Below are 23,881 nucleotides of genomic sequence, written 5' to 3'. Positions count from 1 at the left end.
TATAGAATTTCTGCCTTATGTTAAGATCAAGTCCTATGTTTTTCTTTAATCCTGTCCTTCCTTCTACTCCCTGTTACAGCCTGATTTTGACTTTCCTAAAAGAGAAGTGATAGTATGCCCCAGGGGCATAGCCATGGGGGAGCCTTGTAGACCTAGGCCCCCCTCTCCATATTGGGCTCAGAATCCATCCACTAGTTCAACATCCCTTAGCTGGCAGGGATGTCAAGCTTTGCCAGACAAATAAATACAGCGCTACCACTCCTTCCTGCTCTGAGCATGCCAGGGCCTCGTGCGTGAGAATTCCTGATATGCTCAGAGCAGGAAGGAAGCAGCAGGGAGCAGTGCTGTATTTATTTGGCTTGACATCCCCACCAATACAGGTACAGTTAGTATGCCTGCGTGCATGAGGGGATTGGAATACATTGTTCCCCAAATCCACACCTGGGCTCCCCCAGATTGCAGGGCTGACTATGTTACTGGTGTGCTCCCCTTCTCACTGTTTTAATTGTCCCCTAATATCTCTATCATTCAGGTTGTCATCAGTCACAGACTGGTCAATTTGCCACCTTTTTAAAACATTTTTTCCAGTGAAATTAAATCAGTTTTGAAAATACAGTGGTGGAAACGGTTAGAACTAAACTGATATAGCTATCTTGATAGATGCAGTATTTGCGCACATGTTCCAGGAGCTGAAACCCCAACGCAAATGAAAACAAGAAGCCTAAGGACTGAATACTTAAAATTCTTCTGGGAGACGGTATCCATAGCAACAGGGAAGATAAGGCAGCTCCACCGGGAGTGGTTACCATGGCAACGCCTCTCCACGGCTGCCAAAGAGAGAGAGAGAGAGAGAGAGAGAGCCAGAGCAAAGGCAGTGATTGTGGAGGGGGAAGGGAGGCAGAGTTTTATGAGATGTTCAGGTGCTACAGACGGAAAAGATGATGAGAGGAGAGGAGGTCTGGCTTGCCTTTACCCACCTCAGGGGTCTTGTGTCTTTGGAGTGGCTGAACCATTCCTGGTTTTATTCCCCCACCTAGGGTTACCATATGGCTCCAGAAAAAGGAGGACGGATAGAGACATCTGGGCTTTACTTCTATTGAAACCAATGGAAGTAAAACCCGGATGTCGTAACCCTACCCCCACCTCCATTCTTTGCATCTTAGGACCTGCAGTTTTCTTTAGAAATATGAGAACTGCAGTTCCCTAGATGCAATGGGGTAAATTGAAGACTGGATCTAACTGTCCCTGTACGTTAGATAGATTGTGAGCCCACCGGGACAGATAGGGAAAATGCTTGAGTACCTGATTGTAAAAAAATCGCTTAGATAACCTTGATAAGCGGTATATCAAATCCTAATAAAAACTTGAAACATGGAACCAACTATTAAGACTGTAGGCTATAAGCTCTTACCCCTCATTCTGTAATGAGGCACTTAAAGTTAAGTGCCATTTTTGATCTATATTATGAAATACTAGCACATATATGAATTTACTATCCGCATATTCATGGAAATGCAAGCCGTACACACAGCTGTATTCTCTAACATGTGTTCACAATTGACTTAACATGTAAGTACAAGGGGGTGTACATGTAGGTGGGGCATGGGCATGTCTCCCATTTACGCAAAATACTGTAAAGTATGTGAATATGTGCTACACTACACTTAGGGCCAGTTCAGCCTATGGAACTAATTGAGGCTGGCTTAGAGCTCTGGTGATAAAGGGCACCAAAATCTCAGTCCAGCATCTCTCTCCTCTCCTCCTAGCCCCCTCTGCCCACAGTTCAGTATCCTTAGCATACAGGGAGGAAGAGATGCCACTGAGATTTTGGTGCCCTTTTTCACCAGAAGGGGTGGGGGGTACTTGAGAGAAAGGGGGATATCAGGGTACCACAGTCCCTTGAGCTGGTCCTGGTATCCTTTTATACCTCACAAAAAATTGCACCCTCCAAAATACAGGACAGAAAAGTCACCTTTCTTTACAAAAAGGGAGAAAAGACCTCAGTGTCTAATAGGGGCTCTTTAAGCTTCCCATATAGACAGGCTAGTTTTAAACAGAATTTAATCCTAGCAGACACATCCTTGGTCAGAAAAACTCCCAATTAGTAAGTGAACCTCTATTCTAATTTTCTAATAGTTTTATATATTTTCTTATAGTTTTATATATTTTTTTAAACTTTTCTTCAAACAACAATTGTCAAAAAATAGAAGTCACTTATCTGAGCACTTCGATATTCAGGTGTAGTCCTGGAGTAAAGCAAGCAGGAAAAACTGCTCTATGGAAAAAAGCTATCAGTCAAAACATTCTTCCAAAATATCCAACAGGGGCCCCTGTTTCGCAACAAAATGCTTCGTCGGGGATTTGAGCGATCACACACCCGCTTCCACTCCTGTCATCCTTTTATACCTGCCATAGATTGGCACACTTAAATGTATGTGCATTTCTGCAAACCTCTGCTTGTATTCTATACATCCAGTATACAATCGCCTCCTTTTAGCCAAGGACCCTGTAGCTGTATATGGAGTGATTAATACCAGTCCTTTCTTTCCTTTTTTTTGTTGTCCCTGCAGGCTATGGCAGTCGGAACGGGGGCAGGTTTCACCACAGTAGAACCGCAAATTGCTATGTTCTGTGGGAAACTCACCATGCACATGAATATCCAGACAGGCAAGTGGGAGCCCGATGCCTTTGGGTCACAGAGCTGCTTCGGGTCTAAAGAGGAAATCCTCAACTACTGTCAGGAGGTAATGTGGAGCAAAGATGAAAAGGGGGGGGGGGGTGGTCACAGTAATGACTTCACTGTACTGCTTCCTCCAACCTTATTTCTGTCAGGAGGTAATAAGTAGAAATGGGGAAAGATGGGGCATAGCCCTTCCCCCATCTATTGTCTTTAGGTAACAAGAAATAAAAGGGAAAGATAGGGGATCACAGCGCTCTCCTGAATCAACTGCTATCAGTAGGCAACAAGGAGAAAAGGGGAAAGATGGGGACCGTAGAATTCCCCCTCCCCCCTTCCCAACTGCTGTCAGTATGTATCAAAGAGAAAGGGGGAAAGATGGGGCCATAGCATTCTTTCTCTCTCCCCTCAATTGCTTCTCAATAGGTAACAAGGAGAAAGAGAGTACTGTGCTCCCCAACTTTTGTCAGTAGGTAACAAGGAGAAAAGATGAAAAACTGGCAGGAGGAGAATGCTGTGCTCCTTAACTGCTGTCAGTAGGTAGCAAGAAAAAAGAGGAAATATAGGGGATTATTTGAGAGAAATGGACAGGGTCATAGAAGTACCTCCCACATCTGTTTCAAAAGGGAATGGGAATATCCCTTTACATAACAACTTCAACTCTGCCATTTCGTATTCTAGGTTTACCCAGAGCTCCAAATAATCAATGTGATGGAGTCTACTCAGACAGTAACTATTGACAACTGGTGCAAGAAAGGCAGGTCAAAGTGCAAAGGTCATCAGCATATTGTAGTGCCATTCAGATGCCTGGGTAAGTGTGTGCATGAAATAAAAACTACTTAGGATAAAGGAAGCAAAAAGGAGAATAAATATGAAATTTTTCTCCTGCAGTGGGTGAGTTTGTGAGTGAAGCTCTGCTAGTTCCAGATAAGTGTAAATTCCTTCACCAGGAAAAGATGGACTCGTGTGAAAGTTACATGTACTGGCATCGAGTAGGCAAGGAGGTGAGTGGGCAGTGCGGTGGTACTGAAAGGGGTATGGCTCAGTGCTGGGTACACAGACAAGGGTATGGATGGATAGCACAGTCCTGGGGATACTGATTGAACTTTTTTGGAAAAATAAATAATACAGACTGGAACAGTATAAGGAGATATACAGCACTGGGTAAATAGCATGGGCTTGGTAGGAAATTTGGGACATATAGATCTGGCACAAAACCAAATTTCTAATCATGCCATGTTTTTCATCCAATGTTTTGCCACATTTTGTCATACTATCACCATTTTTCACACATTAGTATACTATATGTTGTATCTTCCACACTATATTTGCCATACTATCAGGCTCATAATCAAAAAACATAGCTATCCAAAAAAGCATCCAAAATCGGCACTTAAACTTCCTAATCGCCAGGACATCCAAGTGCCGATAATAGAAACCATCTTTCTGTACGTCTAGCGAGGTGTTCCAGCCTCTGTGCGTGCAGAGCATGAGATGCGCATGGTGGAGGTATGCTACGGGTGGGCTTTGGGCGTTTCTAAGGGCGGGTTAGAAATGGACATCTTGCAGTGATAATCAAACATTTTGCAAGACTTCCTGGATGGAACATAGACGTTTGGAACTAGACCTGTTTAGAAGGGTCTGAGCGCCACAAAGGTGCCCAAACTGACCAGATGACCACTATATGTATCAAGATAAGACACTCCCACACTCTCCAGTGCTCATTGACCCCCTTCCACCACACAAAAATGAGAACAAAAAGGTACAAACCTGTCTCTAAAACAGCAGCATCTGGTATGGGGAAGCCTAGTAGAGCTGCACACTGGTGTCTTAAGTAGCCTGGTGGGTGGGCTAGTGAACCATAGAGAGGAGGACCTAGGCCCTTAAGCCATTCTAACCACTACATTTATGGTAGAACATGTGAGCCCACCTAAAACCTACTATATTGCCATACAAGTGCCACCTGCAGCCATAAGTGCTTACCCTAAATTTTAAGAGGGTTATTGTGAGATATACAACTGGCACCCTTTATGTGAAGTTCACAGCAGTGCCCTCTAAGATGTCCATTGGGGTGTCTATGCAGCCAGTCCATTCCTATGCTGGCTCCAGCCATGTCCACATGGTCAGGATTAGGATGTTTTCAATATGGATATTTTTCTAATCAAAAATGGGGTATAAAGTTAGATGTCCCGGTGGCCAAGACTTCTAAGTAGACGATTTTCAAAAAAAAATTATATTTGGATGTGCAGCAGTTTGCCATTCAAAAATGGCTATGTTTGTTCCTCCAACTTTGGACATTCAACTGGAAATGTCCAAGTTGGACTTAGAGGTTTTTGGGTTTTTTTTAAATCCCGTTCATGTCTACCATGCTACGATTTCTCATGCTATGTCAGCTACACAATATTTGCCGTTCCATGTCTACTGTGCTATGTTTTATCATGCTACATGTCTTACTGTCTTGTCATAGGTTAGCCATGCTATGTTTTGCTATACTATGCTCACCATGCTATGTCTTTCCATACCATGTTTTGTCATATTATGTTTTACCATGCTTTCTTAATTATATTTTGCCATCTTTGTCAGACAGTTTTCTGCCATGCCATGTTTGCCATCATTTTGTATAAATACGCTTTATTATGTATGTAGACTTGTAAACCGTTTTGAGTTCTTCTGGGAGGATGGGATATAAAACCAAATAAATAAACAAATTAGATTGAGTTGGAGGTCATGCTAAAGTCACTGAGTATATATACTCAAAAAGAGTCAGGTCTTATGGAACAGGCTAGAGAAGGATACTAGCATGGAGAAGGGCATTTGGGTGGCTGTCAGAAAGTGGAAGCATTCAGCACAAAGAATTGTTCTCCACTTCAGGCCTGTGGTATGGAGTTGCTGGAACTGCACAGCTATGGGATGTTGCTTCCATGCGGGGCAGATCACTTCCGTGGTGTGGAGTATGTGTGCTGCCCATCCCATGCCCCATCCAGAAAGACAGAGGAGGTGACACCTGCCATGCAGAAAATCACCCAAATGAAGGATGAGGCCAAGCCCAGGTGAGGAATGGGGTTGTTGTATGTAGAAAGAAACTGAGGCAAGGAAGAGAGAAGTCTTTACATAAAGAGAGTAGGCCAGGGAAGGCGAGGTGTGCAAAGGGTCCTGTGCATGTTAAACCCAACATTTTCTGTAAGGGAAGTGAGGATGACAAAAGGGTACAAGAGTTAAGGAAAAAGGGAATTTTGTACAGAAAAAGATCTACTAAAGATGAGGCTGAGAATGATCTGTATAGGAAGAGATGAAGCTTAGGTTGGGGAATAAGCCTTCTGTGGGAAAGATCCAAACATTGGCTTAGCAAAGGTATATAACAGATGCTAAGCAGAGACAAGGTACAGGGAGTTTTTTCAGGAATAAACCAAGAGACTTAGAGAAGGGTTGAGAAAGTCTATATAGATTATGAAAGATGGTGAAGTTTTGAACAGGAAGAGCATGAATGTCAACTCACCCAAACTAATCCAAGGAGACAGAGCCAGTCCTAAGTTTATTACAGTACAAGCAAGGAGATGAAACTATGTTGTTTCTAGTGAATGTAGTAGGATAAAACCAGAACTGGATCAGCCTCTTTGGTTGATTGGGATATGTTGGAAATCCAAAGACAGATTCCAAGCAGGAAGTATTTAGGGTAGAGGTTCTCAACCAAATCTTTGGGATAAACCAGTAATGTAGCTAGGAATGAATGGGCCCTGGGTGGAAAAATTAAGAAGGGCTCTCCCTATAACTATCTCTCCCAAAGTAGTGGAGATAGGGATGGAGGGATCAGAGGGGTAGAGGAGGGTAAATCACTTCAGAACTCCAGTAAACACACCCTGCAAAAATCAAGTACGTTCCAGACCAGGGGTGGGCAACAAGGGCCGCAATCCAGTCAGGTTTTTAGGATTTCCCCAAAGAATATGCATGAGATCCATTTGCATACAATGAGAGGCAGTGCATGCAAATAGATATCATGCATATTCATTGGGGAAATCCTGAAAACTCAACTGGATTGGGGCCCTCGTTGCCCACCCCTGGTCTAGACCTACAGTGGTATACAAAAGTCTGGAACCACTTGTGAATTTTGCATTTTTTCAACTTTCTGACTTTTTATTTTAATTTGTTTGTTGATCCAATAGATTTGTCTATGTACAACATTATAAGGGATACATTTGGCTATTAGAATCAACTTTTTAAGATCACATGCTTCTAATTTTACAATTTTGTTGATACTGGAACATAGCTACTATAACTTTTACAGATAATTCTTCAAAACTGGATTGAGACTGTCCAATCAGCACATGTTATTTCTGATCAAACTGAAGGCTGCTTTTATCAGCCATTCACAGCCCAGACATCTTGGTAATAGGGCAACTATAAAAAGCACAGGCTTTTTGAGTTTCATACACTTTCTGGATCAACCATAAACAAGATGTTTGGAACATGATGTTGAAGGAGCGTGTTCATGTGTCAGTGATGAGCAAGGAAGGAGTTTCATGCCGCCAGATTGCCAGCAAAGTCATTTGCAGTCACAGCGTGGTAGTAAAGATTGTACAAAAGAAGAAAGTGACGGATTCAATGGTAAACAAACCTCAGTCTGGTCGTCCACGTGCATCAAAATCACACCAAGACCATTCACTTTGATGCATTTTATTGACCAATCACAAGATGACCTCACCTCAGCTACTGTGTGAGTGGTCAGATAAGTATCATGTCAGTGTCAGCTCATCAATAGTTCGTCGTCAGTGCCTGCAGTTTGGTCTGCGGGGCTGCAAAGTACGCAACAAGCCACTGATGTCTGACATCCAAAGGGGATGTCAGTCATCAGATCACCTGGGCACGGAAGCACTCAAGCTCTCAAGCTGGGAAATGTGGGGAAAAGTGCTTTTCAACGATGAAAGCATCTTCTTCCTGTTTGCGATGAAAGCATCTTCTTCCTGTTTGATAACCAGGCCCACACCTACGTGAAGAGGTTGTCTGGATAAGAGTTCAAGCCTGAGTGCTTCAACCTCACTGTGAAGCATCCTTTGAAGGTCATGGTCTGGGGCTGCATGGCTGCCAGTGGCATCGAACATCTGCACATCATCGATGAAATGGACAACAGGACCAAGTATATCACAATAGAAACATAGAAACATAGAAGATGATGGCAGAAAAGGGCTATAGCCCATCAAGTCTGCCCACCCTACTGACCCATCCTCTTAAGTCTATACCTAGCGACCGATATTCCAGTTCGACCCTCGTAAGGATCCCACATAGGTATCCCATTTATTCTTAAAGTCCAGCACGCTGCTGGCCTTGATCACCTGCGCTGGAAGCTCATTCCAACGGTCAACCACTTTCTGTGAAGAAATACTTTCTGATGTCGCCATGAAATTTCCCGCCTCTGAGTTTGAGCGGATGCCCTCTAGTGGCAGAGGGTCCCCTGAGAAAGAAGATATCATCTTCCACCTCGATACGTCCTGTGATGTATTTAAATGTCTCAATCATGTCTCCCCTCTCCTTACGTTCTTCTAGAGTGTAGAGCTGTAGTTTGTTTAGTCTCTCCTCGTACGAGAGACCTTTGAGCCCCGAGATCCTCCTGGTGGCCATCCGTTGAACCGACTCGATTCTAAGCACATCTTTACGGTAATGTGGCCTCCAGAATTGTACACAGTATACCAGATGAGGTCTCACCATGGCTCTGTACAATGGCATTATGACTTCAGGCTTCTTGCTGACAAAGCTTCTACTGATACATCCCATCATCTGCCTTGCTTTAGATGATGCCTTCTCCACTTGATTGGCAGTTTTCATGTCTGCACTGATGATTACTCCTAGGTCTCGTTCCGCCGAAGTACAAGTTAAAGTTTCTCCATTCAAGGTGTAATTTCTGCATGGATTACCGCTACCCGAGGTGCATAACCTTACATTTCCCAGCGTTAAAGCCCAGCTGCCAGGTCGAGGACCATCTTTCCAATGTAAGCAGGTCCTGTGCCATACTATCCTGTAAATTACATTCTCTTACTATATTGCATAGTTTAGCGTCGTCGGCGAATAATGTTATTTTACCCTGAAGCCCCTGAGTCAGATCCCCTATGAATATATTGAAAAGGAGTGGGCCCAGGACTGAACCCTGTGGCACTCCGCTGGTCACCTCCGATGTTTTAGAGAGGGTACCGTTAACCATTACCCTTTGAAGTCTTCCGCTTAGCCAATCATTGACCCAAGTAGTTAGTGTTTCTCCTAACCCCATCGATTTCATTTTGCTCAACAGCCTGCGGTGTGGGACGTTATCAAATGCTTTACTGAAATCCAGGTATACGATGTCCATAGACTCTCCCAAGTCTAGCTTCCTTGTCACCCAGTCAAAGAAGCTGATGAGATTGGATTGGCAGGACCTACCCTTGGTGAATCCATGTTGATTGGGATCCCGTAGATTCCCCTCATACAGGATCGTGTCTAATTTGCGTTTAATTAAAGTTTCCATAAGTTTACACACTATTGATGTGAGACTCACCGGTCTGTAATTCGCAGCCTCTGCCCTGCAACCCTTTTTGTGCAGAGGAATGACGTTGGCTGTTTTCCAGTCCAAGGGTACTCTCCCCGTGCTTAGGGAGAGATTGAAGAGTGCGGCTAGCGGTATCGCCAGGACATCGCACAACTCTTTGAGCACTCTTGGGTGCAGATTGTCTGGTCCCATGGCTTTATTTACCTTTAGTCTTGACAGTTCGCTGTAAACTTCACCTGGTGTGAACTCAAAATTCTGAAACGGGTCGACTGCACTTGACTTAGCCTCTAACTGAGGACCGTGTCCTGGTGCCTCGCAAGTGAAGACCGAGCAGAAGTATTCGTTCAGTAGTTCAGCTTTATCGGAATCTGCTTCCACGTAATTCCCATCCGGTTTGCTAAGGCGTACTATCCCGTCTGTGTTCTTTTTCCTATCACTAATATACCTGAAGAAGGATTTGTCCCCCTTCTTAATGTTCTTTGCTAGAGATTCTTCCACACGAAGTTTGGCCTCCCTAATTGCTGTTTTGACTGCTGTAGATCTGGTCCTATATTCCATGATGGCTTCTCTTGTTTCCGTACGCTTGTAGGAAAGAAATGCTTTTTTCTTCTCCTTAACAAGGTGCGAGATCTCTGCGGTGAACCATTGGGGTTTATTGTTTCTTTGTCGTTTATTTACTGATTTTATGAAGCGGCTAGTTGCTTCATGTATGGTTGATTTCAGTGTTAACCACTTAGCTTCTACATCATCGGTCTCCACTTGGTCCTGCAGCGTCCGATGGACGAAATCTCCTATGCGTTCGAAGTCTGTGCCGCGGAAATTGAGTACCTTTGTTTTCGTGTTTGATCTAGGGAAGCCTTTACTAAGGTTGAACCACACTATGTTGTGGTCGCTGGAGGCTAGCGTATCTCCTACTAAGACCTCTGAGACGCTTTCCCCGTTGGTGAGTACCAGGTCAAGGATCGCCTGGGCCCTAGTGGGCTCCATTACCATTTATTTGAGACGGGCTCCCTTTATGGAGTTTAATAGCCTCCTACTAGCGCTGTAAATGTGCATGGTGCCACCATCTCAGCAGTTGTTTCCAGACAAGTTCTTGTTCCAAGAAGACAATGCACCTTGCCATCGCTCCAAACAGGTGATCACCTGGAAGCATCAGAACATCATCGAGTCAATTGACTGACCTGCCCAATCTCTAGATCTGAATCAGATAGAGAACTTGTGGCACAAGGTGGTCTGGGAGATACCATGAGACATCCAACATCAAAACTGCATCTTGGAACCGCATTGTCACCCATGATAACCTCATCAAACTGGTTCACTCAGTCCCAACATGGTGCAGACAGGTGATCAAGAATAGCGGGTGGCTCACCAAATACTGAGCCATCAGTGAGACACAAAATGATCACCTAAATGAATATGAAGGATAGATGATGTTCGTATGTACTTTTTTGGCCAGCAAAGTATATTACTTGATTTACGCAGAAAAACAATTAGCATGGCAACTTTAACAAACAAACTCAGAAATTTAAGGCCAAGCTAGAATAAAATGTTGATTCTAATAGCCAAATGTATCCCTTATAATGTGGTACACAGGCAAATCTATTGGGTCAACAAAAAATAAAAGGTCAGAAAGTTGAAAGAATGCAAAATTCACAAGTGGTTTGAGACTTTTTCACACCACTGTACAGTATATAGATCAGATCTGAAAAAGAAGAGGTTACCTTCCAAAGCTAATCATAAACTACATTAAGTTAGTCCAATAATAGAGGTATTATTTTTTTTCCTTTATGCTTTTTTTTTATTTCTGAAACATATTACCTTAAATTTAAAAAGAAATATTTTTTTTCAATGTTGTCTATTTTCCACATTTCTCTGTTTTATTCCTAACTCTTTTTCCAAGGTCTCCTGTCCTTTTGACATTTCCTCTCTATGTCCACCATCCATCCAGTCCAGCATCTTCCCTCAGTGTCCCACTTCCTGTCTCTATCTCCACCCCCCCCCCCCTCAAGTTTAGCAACTGCCCTCTCAGGATCCCTTTCCTCCCTCTATATTCAGCAGCTCTCCTCTATATCCCTGTTTTACTCTTGTCTAGCATCCCCCTTCTGTATCGCTATCCCTTTCCTTTTGTCCAGCATTGACCTTCTGTGTCCCTGTCCCTATGCTCTCTCCATGCCCTGCATCTCCTTTTTGTGTCCCTGACCTCCCATGTCCAGATTCTCCCCTCTATTTCCTTCATCCTGTATCCATACCCCTGGTCCTCCCCTCCACAACCTCACCTTGAGTCTAGTATTTCTCCCCCTCTCTTCCCCATCCCATTGATCCAGGTCATTTTCTTTCTCCCCCCTCTGATTTTCCTCTCTCCAAGTCTAGTATCCATCTTCCCCTTTCTTCCCCCCTAAGTCCAGCATCTTTTTCTCTCTCTTTTCCCTCCCAGATCCAGTATCTCTCTCCTTTTCTTCTCACCCAGGTCCAGCATCTCTCCCATTCCTCTTTGCTCCAGGTCTCTCTTCCTCTCCCTCTGATCCCCCCCCCTCCGGCATGGGCCCACTATTTCTCTACCCTCCTCACTCCACCTGCACTCTTCAAAATATGCTGTCAGTCTCTGGCAGAGACAGCAATTTAAACAATTGGCCTCTGCCTAACCCTAACATAATAACATAGAAAATGACAGCAGATAAAGATCTGAATGGTTTATCTACCAGGACTACGACTACTACTACTTATCACTTATGTGGCACCGAAAGGCGTACACAGCACTGTACATTTTGACATTTATAGATGTTCCCTGCTTGAAAGAGCTTACAATCTAACTTGGACAGACAGACATGACATAGAGGGTAGGGGATGCAGAGCCCAAGGTGAGAGGAAGCTTACAATCTAACTTAGACAGACAGACATGACATAGAGGGTAGGGGATGCAGAGCCGAAGGTGAGAGGAAGCTTACAATCTAACTTGGACAGACAGACATGACATAGAGGGTAGGGGGATGCAGAACCCAAGGTGAGAGGACCTTTCCTGTTCCGTGTTCCACCTCTTTGATGTGACTTTGATGTAATGGGCATGGTGTAGCACAGAAAAAGCCTTGGTGGGATTGAACAGAGGCCACATATTTCAAGTGTTCTCTCTGATGGAGATATGCAGTGCATTTTGAGTTCCACAAATGAGGAGGGGGACAGGGGGGTAGAAAAATGCCAGGCTCTCACAGGAGAGTGATGGTGGCAGAAAATGGGAGAACTCAGGAGGGAGGAGAGGGTTTATCACCTCAGGTGGCCCCCACTATTGGGCATCACAAGACATTTTTGCTGGGCTCATTCAATGATAGCTACATCCCTGGGACACATTCAACCAGTCAAGTTTTCAGGATACCCACAATGAATGTGTATAAGGTAAATCTGCATACAATGGAGGTATTGCATGCAACTCTATCTTATGCATATTCATTGTGTATATCTTGAAACCACACTGGTTGTGCTTATCCCAAGAAATAGGTTGAGGGTGCTTAGTTTAGGGAGTGATAGAATCGTATAATGGAAAAACCCAAGTAGAGAAGAGTCAGAGGGTATCATATATGGAGGAGCTAAGCAAGCCGTGAGCAGAACGTGGTAAGGGTGGTATAAGAGGGACTGTGGGAATCTTGGCTGCTTCACCCACCCCGTGTAACATAACTGTCTAACAATGTCAATAGCGATAAGATGGTGACCAGTCGAGCTTCTATGGTGGAGGAGGATATGGAAGAGGATGATGAGGAGGAGGAAAATGAGGATGAAGATGAGAAACTGGAGCGGCAGGAGGACACTGCTGCAGACTTTGTGGATGACACAGATGAATTTGCAGCCAACATGGATGACTACTTTGTAGAACACAGCTACTATGAAGACAGCATCACTCAGACTACCATGACCATAACTATGCAGACTACCGAGGAAGAAGTCAAAGGTGAGCCAGCTGAAGTAGGAGAGGGAGGTGCATTAATGAAGTAAGTCTACTCCAGAGGTCCTCTATATCCTTGTATACCTTCTGTTCCCCTTTCCTCCCACCCAAATGATCTTGCTGTTGGGAGGTATAATCCTTTTCAGAAAGTCTAATATGTGGTTCTCCACAATTTGGGTAATGTTCCTCCCCCAATATGTAGGATGAAAACAGTCAGTACTGCATATGATGGAGGCATATGTCCCCTAACATCACATTGGAAAATGCAAGAACCACTAGAAAACCTCCCTTCAGTACTCTGTTCTGACCAGCATAACCTATGAGCCCTTATTAATCAGATGGCCAAGCTGGCATGGCTGGAGGAAGGATTCCTGTACCAGCAGAATGTAGCTCATGCCTCTGAGGGCCTGGCACTGCCTGAAACGGGACTGAGCTCAGCACCAAGAGTGTTTATCTCCTGTTCACAATGGAATAATTGTCTTTGTCCCATTCCTAACAGGCATTCAGCTCTGAGATTTTTCCCTGTTCTGGACTGCAGGGAGAACTCCCTAGAATAACCCTTTCCGCCCCAAGGCCTCACCACCTCAGTTCTACAGGTATAATTGTGGGTTTAAGGAATATTAGGACACCTATGCCTGCCTTAGACACTCAATGGCAGGCCTGGACCAGCTCACCACAAATTACAAAATTACAATTTCCTCAAGCATTCAGTGATATCTAACTGCATTTATAAGTGCACGTAGGTTGCCCAGTTTAAACTGCACCCCTCCCCAAATAGGGCCAAAAGCATATACTGTATATGGATAGAGTGAGGTAAGGGTAAAGAAATAAAGTAAATATGGGATTTCATTATGAAATCCCTGTGCATCCTTCATGTATTTAAGTGAAAGATTAGCTTGCAGGGTTATCCAACTTCTCAGGTTTTTCAAAATTGTCTTCTTACGGGGTAATTCTATATAAACTTTTCCTGCATATAAATCCTGTTTTATATATTTAAAAGAAATCTTATAGAATTACAACACAGATTATGTACATGAAAGCATACGTGTTGACAAGAAGGTGTGCATTTTCATGCCACATGTGTGTGGCGTGTTCAGTTTGAGCAGATTCATGAGGTCAATGTATAGTTCATAAAATGTGCATATATGTCATTTATGCCTGACCCCCAGCAAGTGGAAATATACAACTGTGACAGATTTTGTGAGACTGGTTGTAAAACTCCCTTATTCTTTAACAGGGTGCTTAAATTCAAATGCCATTTGCATGCTTAAATTTATAGAAACTTGGCTGTAATTAAGAGACTGACTCAGGTAAATGAAACACTCAGGTAAATTTATAGAAAGCCAGTAGTTATGCACCTGAATGTACCTACATGAACAGGAGCTAGCAGAGTGCTCAGTGCTATTCTGTAATTTTAGCATGAAGTCACTTATCTCTGGATTCTATATATAGCACTCATATTTGTGCAGGCTCCCGAGATTTGTGTGCAACTTAATTTGTTAACAAGCGTTAATCATCAATAATTGGATGCTAACAACCTATTATTGACAATAATTAGGATTTGTGCATACATCTGGCTGCACACTATTTTATAACTCTGGGCCCCTAAATGCCATAGTGTGCATCCCAAAATGGGGTGTGGCCATAGGAGGGGCATGGACAGGTCAGGAGTATTCCAAGTTGCACACAGTGTTACAGAATAATAGGTTAGCCAATTTAGGCACCCAATTTAGGTTACCCAATTTAGGCACCAGGATTTACACCAGGTTTCAACAAGCTTAAGTCCAGTACCCAGAGAATCAGTGCTAAGTATATTCTGTAAAGGGCTTAGCACTGATCTTTTCCAGCGACCATTTTTGAGTGTTATTTGTAGAATCCCCCCATAGGGCTAGATTCTATATATGGTGCCAGAAAAATAATTTTTTCTCTAACCGGCATCGGTCATAAGTGCCGGTCAGAGAATCGTGGAGACATGGTGTGTCGTCGTTCCCTCCCCCCCCCCCCCCCCCCCCGCTATGATCGTGGCAGAAAGGATGCCCAGTCCCTCTTGCCTGTACCTGCTGCGACTCCACCTGCAACGATCACGGCAGGAGTGGTGTACAGTCCCTCCTGTCCACACCCGTCGTGACTCCCCCTGCAATGTTCACAGCAGGAAAGATGCCCAGACTCTCCTGCCTGCACTCATCATGACCCCACACCCACCCCACAACGATTACGACAGGAGAGATGCCCAATCTCTCCTGCCGACATCCCCCACCCTCCAAAAATTCACCGACAGTAGGGATGCCCTGTCCCTCCTGCCGGACAGGCCCCACTCCCCTAAAGTTAGCTCACCTAGACCCACCAAGCTCACCCCCACCAGACCCCCCACCCCTACTGGACACCCCCCCCCAAGCCCACCCAGACCCCCTAACCTTGTTTAGATGGCCAGATGGCCGGGTCCTTTGTGTGTCCAGTCAGCAGGCTCGCCTTCACTGGAATGGCGGACCTGCCCCTTCCTGGTGCATCTTGAGATACACCAGGGAGGGGCCTAAGGCCCTGATTGATCGAGGCGCTTAATGCCCTTCCTGTAGGAGGGGCCTTAGGCACCTAAGCCAACCGAAATGTTAGTCCCCTCTCCCAGTGCATTCTGGGATGCACTGGGAGTGGCCTATGATTCCAATTGGCCAGATCTCCTAGGCCTCTCCTATGGGGGTGGCCTAAGGGATCTGGACAATCGGAAATTTAGGCTACTCCCAGCATATCCCAGAATGCACTGAGAGATGGACCTAAGATTCTGGTTGGCCCAGGTGCCTAAGGCCCCTCCTACAGGAAGGGCCTTAAGCTCCTGGGCCAATCAGGGCCTTAGGCCCCTCCATGGTGCATCCCAATTTGCACCAGGAAGGGGCAGGCCCACTAGTCCAGTGAAGGTGGATCTGCCAGCCGGACACAGAAATGACCCAGCCGGCCATCTAAACAAGGTTAGGGGGGTCCGGGTGGGGGGGGGACCAGTGGAGGTGTACTTGGGGGGTCCAGGTGGGCTATCTTTGTGGGGGGGTGGGGGGTGTCTGGCAGGAGGGACTGGGCATCCTTCCTGTCGGTGAAATTTTTTTGAGGGGGTGTCGGCAGGAGACATTGGGCATCTCTCCTGCCAGCGAACTTGTGGGGGTTTGGGGGGGTGTCCGGCAGGAGAGATTGGGCATCCCCCCTGCTGTGATCATTGCGGGAGAGTCATGGTGGGTGCGGGCAGGAGGGACTGAGCATCCCTCCTGCTACAATCATTACGGGGGCGGGGGGACGGGTTGCCTGGGCCACTGAGTTGATCTCAGCAGCCACAATCAGCTCAGCAGCCCAATCCGGAACTTAGACCTATTTTGATTTGGTCTAAGTCGAAACGTATAAGTTCCATACAGGCAACCTGTTAAACCTTTGATTATCGCTGCAGGATGACTAAGTCTAGGTTGGCCCACATCCCACCTACCTCCAGCTCTAACCACTCCTCAAAAAATACCCCTTTTCACTCTGGGCGCACAGTGGCAGTCAAAAGGCCTAAGCTGCTTTTAGATACGTCTAAAACCTGTTTTGATCGGTACTTGGATGGTCTGTCTTTTTGATCGTCCAAGTGCAGATTTAGGCAGGCTTATAGATGTATTTTCTTTTCGATTATGAGCCCCTTAGTGTTATTCTGTAAACTGCACCTAGATTTAGGTACAGTTTATAGAATGCACATTACCACTGGCTCTGCAACTAAAATTTAGGTGCAACCATTTACGCCAACTAAAACCTGGTGTAAATTCCTGCAGCTAAATTCTGTATGGATTGGGCATAGTTTATAGGAACACCTATGGCTTGCCCATGCCCCTTTCATGGCTATGCCCTGTTTTCAGGTGCACTATTTTATAGAATATGTTTAGTGGCTAATTATCAGTGCTGATTGGCTTATTTAACAATTAAGTTGCAGGTGCAATTTGGCCATGTGGCCAAATTCACACACGCAACTTTATTCACCATATATAGAATCCAGGGGATAGCATGTAAATGTGAGGGGCATGGGCAGGGCTTAGGTAGGTCTAATATGTACCATAGGGCATGTATGTAACTGCCACATTAAGGAGGATCCAGTTATGTCAGCCTACATCTGGCGTAAGTAAGCGCACTTAAAAGTAGGCCGACATGCACTAATATTTTATAAGAAGTCTTAGGCACCTAAGCGCTTAAGGTGTGTAAAGCGGGCATCTAAATTGTAGTGCCCAGATATGTAATTGCTCCCGTGGCTAGCTGAGTGATTTTATAGAAAAGTCTCAATATTGACACTTATTTGTAGCCCCCCACTTAGGCAACTTATTCTAAATTTGCCCTGTTTGTGTCTATCTCACAGGAGGCATTATCAGCATCAGGCAAATGCTGCAACCTGGAACTCAAAGCACAATTTCTAATAGTAGAGAAAAAAAGTTTACAAAATGTTTATGTTGGTTAACGTAATGAGTGAGTTACTGAGATCGATAATGAAATTGTTGGTTGCTGAAGTATTTGACATCACCGGGGGTTATTACAATCTCTGACTCACTGCAGTCATTAGGAACACCTGTGATAACACCAGGTGATGGTAAGGCATGCAGGCCTCCGCTCAAACTCAGAGGAGGGAAATTGTTCCCTTTAAGCTGAGCAGGTGTCCTCCAGCTGCATTGCTACCACTAGGGGGTGGAATATTTTCAGTCGCTAAGGACAGGTATGTTCCCTGGAGTCCTGCAGAACTTGCCTGTCCCTCACAATTGAAAAATGTGACAGTAAAACAGCACCCTCTATTGGTGAGACTGTGGGTGGAGGACTCCTGCTCAGCTTAGAGGGAACAGTGGTTTCAAGTATTTCTTCACGGAAAGAGTGGTGGATCACTGGAACAAGCTTCCAGTGCAGGTGGCCAAGGCCACCAGCGTGCTTGACTTTAAGAATAAATGGGACATCTACATGGGATCCCTACAAAGGTCTAGTTAAGGCACTCAGACTTAATGGGTCAGTAGAGTGGGCAGACTTGATGGGCTATAGCCCTTTTCTGCCGTCATCTTTCTATGTTTCTATGATATCACTTATTGCAAAGGGATGCAAATTATCACAGAGCATGCACCCTGCATCCTGGAGCTCATCTGAATTATCCCATTAGTGCTCTGCTGCTAGCCTTTCCTTGTCTCGCAAGGTGACTCCAGATGACAAAGTTGTTCTGTACCATTGCAGTAACGCTAACCCCTCGGCCAACGGATGGTGTGGACGTATACTTTGAGATGCCTGGAGATGGGAGCGAGCATGCCAATTTTCTGCGTGCTAAGATGGATCTTGAGGAAAGGCGAATGAAGCAAATCAATGAGGTGAGTACCAGAGGAATAGCTTCCACCTTCTGCTTCCTGTGAAGTACCATTTCCCATAGAGTGATAGAAGATGTGAATCTGAAGGGAAGGAAGCGCCAAAGCAAAGTGAGAGAAGACTTTTTCACTGAGAGAGTGGTGAAAACCTGAGTCAGAGTTGTACTAGAAACTATAGGAATGGCAGAATCCAAATATGCATGGGTTATACGTAAATCTCCTGATTCTGTAAAGGTCACCCAAATTTGGCTGCAGATCCAAGATTTATGCACAAAATTAGTTAATGAGCCATTAACAATCAATTATTGGCACTAATTGCCACTAATTTGGACTTATGTGTGGATCTGCCCATGCGCTATTCTATAACACTGCGTGCCTAAACTATTTCAAACACAACCCAAAAAGGGGCTTAGGCATGGGTGGCTCAGGGTATTCCAAACATTTCAGTGCAGTTATAGAATACTAGAGTTACACACCCAACTTGTATGCCAGGATTTACACCAGGCTTCAGAAGGTATAAGTCCTTGCGCCCAAGTTGGACGCGTGACTCCTTGCTAAGCACTATTCTATAAAGGGCACTTAGCCCAGTGTCTTACTTTGATAGCCATTTACTGAATCTGGCCAAAGTGGGTAATCCTCAATAGATAGTCTAACGTTAGGCACCAGAATGATGTACGCTAAGTGCAGATTCTACAAAGCAGTCACACATGCAACTACTGTTATAGAATACTAGCATAAGCCAGCATTTACAATTAAGCACATAAATGCTAGGATTCTATAACCTGCATGCATAACTGCCTGACACGTCCCAACTTGCCTGAAACTTTCCCAGGTCCTTGCTCCCCCTTGGAGTCACGCACTCCAGAATTTGAGCATGCAAATTATAAAGGCAGTTGCACTTGAAAACTGCCAGTTAGCGCCAAGTAACACCAATTATAGCCAATACAGTCAAACCTCGGTTTGCAAGTACCGCGGTTTGTGAGTGTTTTGCAAGACGAGCAAAACATTTTTGCAAATCATGACTCGCAAACCAAGCGTTGACTCGATTTGCGAGTCCCCCCACCTGCGAACCGGCATCACCCCCCTGCCCAGGAACGCCCCCCCTAACCAGCATCGCCTCCCCTCGCGAACGCCTGCCCACCCAAACTGAAGCCTTACCCCCATCTGGCACCGGCACGCAGCACCAACCCACAGGAGGTGCCTGTGCCAAAGATCGTGTTGCTTGCCGGACTGGGCCTTGAGCATGTACGCATGCTCAAGGCCTTCTGGCTCTCGTTCTCTCCGAGAATCTCAGAAAGAGGTGGGAGCCAGAAGGCCTTGAGCATGCACAGATGCTCAAAGCCCAGTCCGGCAAGCAGCACGATCTTCGGGCACCAGCACCTCCTGTGGGTTGGTGCTGCGTGCAGGTGCCAGATGGGGGTAAGACTTCAGTTTGGGCGGGTGGGGGTTCGCGAGGGGGGGCGATGCCAGTTTGCGGGAGGGGATGTGGAAGCGCACCAGTGGCCTCGGGGGTGAGGGGGTCTTTTGGGGATGGGGTGGGGTGGGGTGGAGCAGTACCGGTGGCCGCGGGGGTGGGGGGAGGTGGAACCAATCAAGTAAGTTTCCCTTACTTCCTATGAGGAAACTCACTTTGATATAGGAGTAATTTGGTTTACGAGCATGCTTCTGGAACAAATTATGCTCGTAAACCAAGGTTCCACTATAATTGGATATTAAAGTCAATTAGCATCTAATTAATCTATTAAGTTTTGCACACAACTAACCTTATTCTATAAATTGTAATCTGATTTCAAATTTGGGTACACAACTTTATAGAATTAAGGGGAAAGGTGCCTTAGTAGCATGCTGAAACCTGGAGCCCAAAGTACAATTTCTAATAGAGAAAAAAGTTTACAAAATGTTTATGTTGGTTAATGCAGTAAATGAGTTACTGGGATCAATAATGAAATTGTTGGTTGCTAAAGTATTTGACATCACCAGAGGCTATTATAATCTCTCACTCAATGCAGTTTAGGAATACCTATGATAATACCAGATGATAGTAAGGCACAGAGGCCTGTGAAACCATTTTTGGCAAAGACCATCACAGACCTAAGACTTCTGACAGAACAATAGTTGGGTACAAATGGGCAATATGGAAAGACCAAATGTCTTATTCTGCCCTTCTTTCTTCTTCTTGTGCTCCATTTCATAGTCCCTAACCAACAGAAGAGCCCTCCCAGCTGCCTGCGCTCCCTTCCTCTGGCTGCCAATGTGTGTGAGCCTGTGTTTAGGGAGGTGTGTTTGTGGTCCTGAAAATAGCTCATTAATGTAGATCCCGAGTGTGTAATTACTGCAGGTTCTGCACCTCCCTCAGGGTCACATTAACCTTCTACACAACATCTGTTCTCCCTGTGGAACTTGCCTCCCGCATCTGCACAATTCATTCTTTTCATTAGCTCTTTGTCCTCTGGATGAAGATATTGAAGGCAAAAGGCTGGGAGGGGCCATGTAGGGGAAAGATGTTGGGGCTGACTTTCCCTGCTGTATATCTTCAGGTCAGGGACTGTGTAGCCCTCACTGTGTAGTTTTATACCACTCTTTGTTCAGAGTTGGTACCTGAAAAACTGAACTATCCCCTGGATCCTATATATAGGGCCCAAATTTGCATGTCTAAATTTATATGCATACCCATGATGCATGCGCAAATTAATTGAGTAACAAGCCTTTAACTCTCAGTAATTTGGTGCTAATAACCAATTGAAGTTAACTAACACATTAAAATTTGTGCGCATCTGGCTGTGCATTCTTCTATAAGGCATGGTGCCTAACTCTACTAGCACATAATAGAGAATGACACGGTGGCTGTTACCCGCAGCTAGCCGTGGGTAACCCGCCGAAACAGTGGGAGGTGAAAACTGCTCATTGTGGGTACGGGGACAAGGCCATCCACCGCCCTGTGGAGCGGTGAATGGCCCCTCCCTCCTTCCTACCTACCGGCAGCATCTGTCTCCCTCCATCCCCCTTACCTTCATGGCGCATTCGTGTAATTTGTGCAAGCCGCCAGAGCTTGCCTGAAGTCGCGTACGTCTGTGGGGAGAAGCTTCTCCTCTGACGCAATGGAACAGACACTGAAGGGGGTGGGGAGGAACAGATGCTGAAGGGAAATGTGGAAGACACAGTGGGGAAAAGATGCTAAAGGGAAATGAGGAAGAGAGTGGGAAGAAGACGCTAAAGGGAAATGTGGAAGAGAGAGTGGGGAGAAGATGCTGAAGGGAAATGTGGAAGAGAGAGTGGGGAGAAGATACTGAAGGGAAATGTGGAAGAGAGAGTGGGGAGAAGACGCTGAGGGAAATGTGGAAGAGAGAGTGGGGAGAAGATGCTGAAGGGAAATGTGGAAAAGAGAGTGGGAGAAGACGATGAAGGGAAATGTGGAAGAGAGAGTAGGGAGAAGACGCTGAAAAATGGGGAACAGAGAGTAGGGAGAAGACATTGGAAGGGAAATGGAGAATATAGAGTGGGGAGAAGACGCTGGAAGGGAAGAAGACAGAGATGCCAGACTATGGGGGGAGCTGAAGGAAGAAGATGGGTGCCAGACCAATTGAGGGGTGGTGGTGAAGGGAGAGGCACAGTAACAGAGCAAATGGAAGATGCAGAGAGAAGGCAGGCAGTGGATGGAAGGAATTGAATGAGAAGATGAGGAAAGCAGAAACCAGACAACAAAGGTAGAAAAAAATTTCTATTTATTTATTTATTTTGTTTTAGGATAAAGTAGTATATTAGTTGTGTTGATAAAAATTTATAAACAAAGCCCTGCCCGCTGAACATATTTTTCTCTAGTTCAGCAGTCAGAACTTTGATTTATAAGGAAGGAATAAGCTAAATATTGCAGTACTGAGGCTTGTATGGATGCTGCGGGCACAGTAGTCGTGGGGATGGGGCAAGGCGGGGACAGTAGGTGCGGGGACGAGACAGTGACAGGGGCAGTGGTCGCAGAGACAGGGCGGCGATGGGGACAAATTTTTTCCCCGTGTCATTCTCTAGCACATAACTCAAACAGGAGCATAGTTATAGATAATGTCAGGGACATTCTGAAAAGTTGCATGCATAGATATAGAATACTGCCTCAGCATGTCTAACTTGAGTGCCAGCATTTACAACAGGTTTCAGCAGACATAAGTCTGGCATCTGAAGTTAGGTGCAGGAGTCAACTCTTCATGTTATTCTATAAAGGACACACCATATACAGTTTATAGAATAGTGCTTTAATGCCGGTTTTTCTCTAAAGCCAAATTTTGAGCATCATTTGTATAATTTTTACCCCATGAAATGAACAAACTTTCTGTATCTCTGTGAGTGACCACAGTGTTATACAGAGTGGTTATATTAATCTCTCAAGGCCAAACAGTGAAAGAAATACAGTTCCACTCTCTGTGCTGGGATGTTTATCTGTCTGTCTGTGTCTCTTCTTAGTTCTATGATCTTTCTCTTACCCAGGTGATGAAAGAATGGGCAGAAGCAGATAACCAGGCAAAGAACCTCCCAAAATCAGATCGCCAGGCACTCAATGAGGTAAGAAGGAGAGTTTAGGGCACTATGACTCATGCGTGCATCAGGTCAGAAGAACATTCTGGTGAGGTGCAAGGGTATTCAATAAGAAATAGGATCACGGTCATTTTCAAACACATCTGGCACTTTTCACTATAAAACTATCATAGTAACACGCTCATTCCTCCATATTGTGGCATAGAATCTTTGGAGTTAAGTTTACTTTGTTTACGTCACCAAAGTATATTTAACTATTTATTTTTAAAAATGTTTGTGCCACCTCACCAAATCTTAACAGGCCACCTGAGGTAATACACAGTTGTTGCAGCCAGCTAAAGGTGTAGCTGATTGCAAGTTTGCTGGCTAAGCTGGACTTCTCCTCTGGCTGATGCAGGTCTTGACCTTTATTCCTCCTAAATTAGAAGTTCAAAGGGTGAGCCTTGGGGCTTGACTTAGGTGGAATTGAGGTTGGACTTGCATTTTTAATGAGGAGCTGAGATGGTGGGAGTAGAGTGAGGAGGTCTTGCATTTGTGATGCCCCACCACTTCCAAAAAATTAGGTCTTCTGCAGCCTGTGCTCTCTGCCCACATTTAGCCAAGCTAGATAATTTGGAACCCTGGTACCCTGCTAGAGAATGACACAGAGACAAAGTTTGTCCCGATCCCCTTTCCATCCCCCATGGGCCCTGTACCTGTTCCCTCTCTATCCCCATGGGCCCTGGTCCTGTCCCCACCCCATCCCCCCAGGCTTTGTCTTCTGTCCCATCTATGCCCCATCTCTGCGGGCTCTATCCCCACCCCCATTCCCCCAGGCTTTGTCTCCTGCCCCATCTCAGCAGGCTCTATCCCCATTTCTGCCCCATCTCCATGGACTTTGTCCTCATCTGCACAAGTCTTGAACA

The 23,881-nt window shown here is 45.2% G+C and overlaps 1 protein-coding gene across 2 annotated transcripts in view; it reads left to right on the top strand.

Annotated features, from left to right (window-relative positions):
* Positions 1-23,881, top strand: part of APLP1 (amyloid beta precursor like protein 1) — a 110,140-nt gene that overhangs the window by 43,369 nt on the left and 42,890 nt on the right. For both annotated transcript variants that reach the window (XM_033914133.1, XM_033914134.1), the window contains exons 2-8: positions 2,571-2,744; positions 3,359-3,488; positions 3,569-3,681; positions 5,549-5,727; positions 12,875-13,125; positions 18,328-18,458; positions 22,929-23,003. In XM_033914133.1, the coding sequence (XP_033770024.1) occupies positions 2,571-2,744; positions 3,359-3,488; positions 3,569-3,681; positions 5,549-5,727; positions 12,875-13,125; positions 18,328-18,458; positions 22,929-23,003 (1,053 nt within the window). The remainder of the gene's footprint in view (positions 1-2,570; positions 2,745-3,358; positions 3,489-3,568; positions 3,682-5,548; positions 5,728-12,874; positions 13,126-18,327; positions 18,459-22,928; positions 23,004-23,881) is intronic.

This window comes from Geotrypetes seraphini, chromosome 11 (assembly GCF_902459505.1).
Source record: "Geotrypetes seraphini chromosome 11, aGeoSer1.1, whole genome shotgun sequence".
In the NCBI taxonomy this organism is placed as follows: Eukaryota; Metazoa; Chordata; class Amphibia; order Gymnophiona; family Dermophiidae; genus Geotrypetes; species Geotrypetes seraphini.
This window is presented reverse-complemented; position numbering and strand designations above follow the sequence as displayed.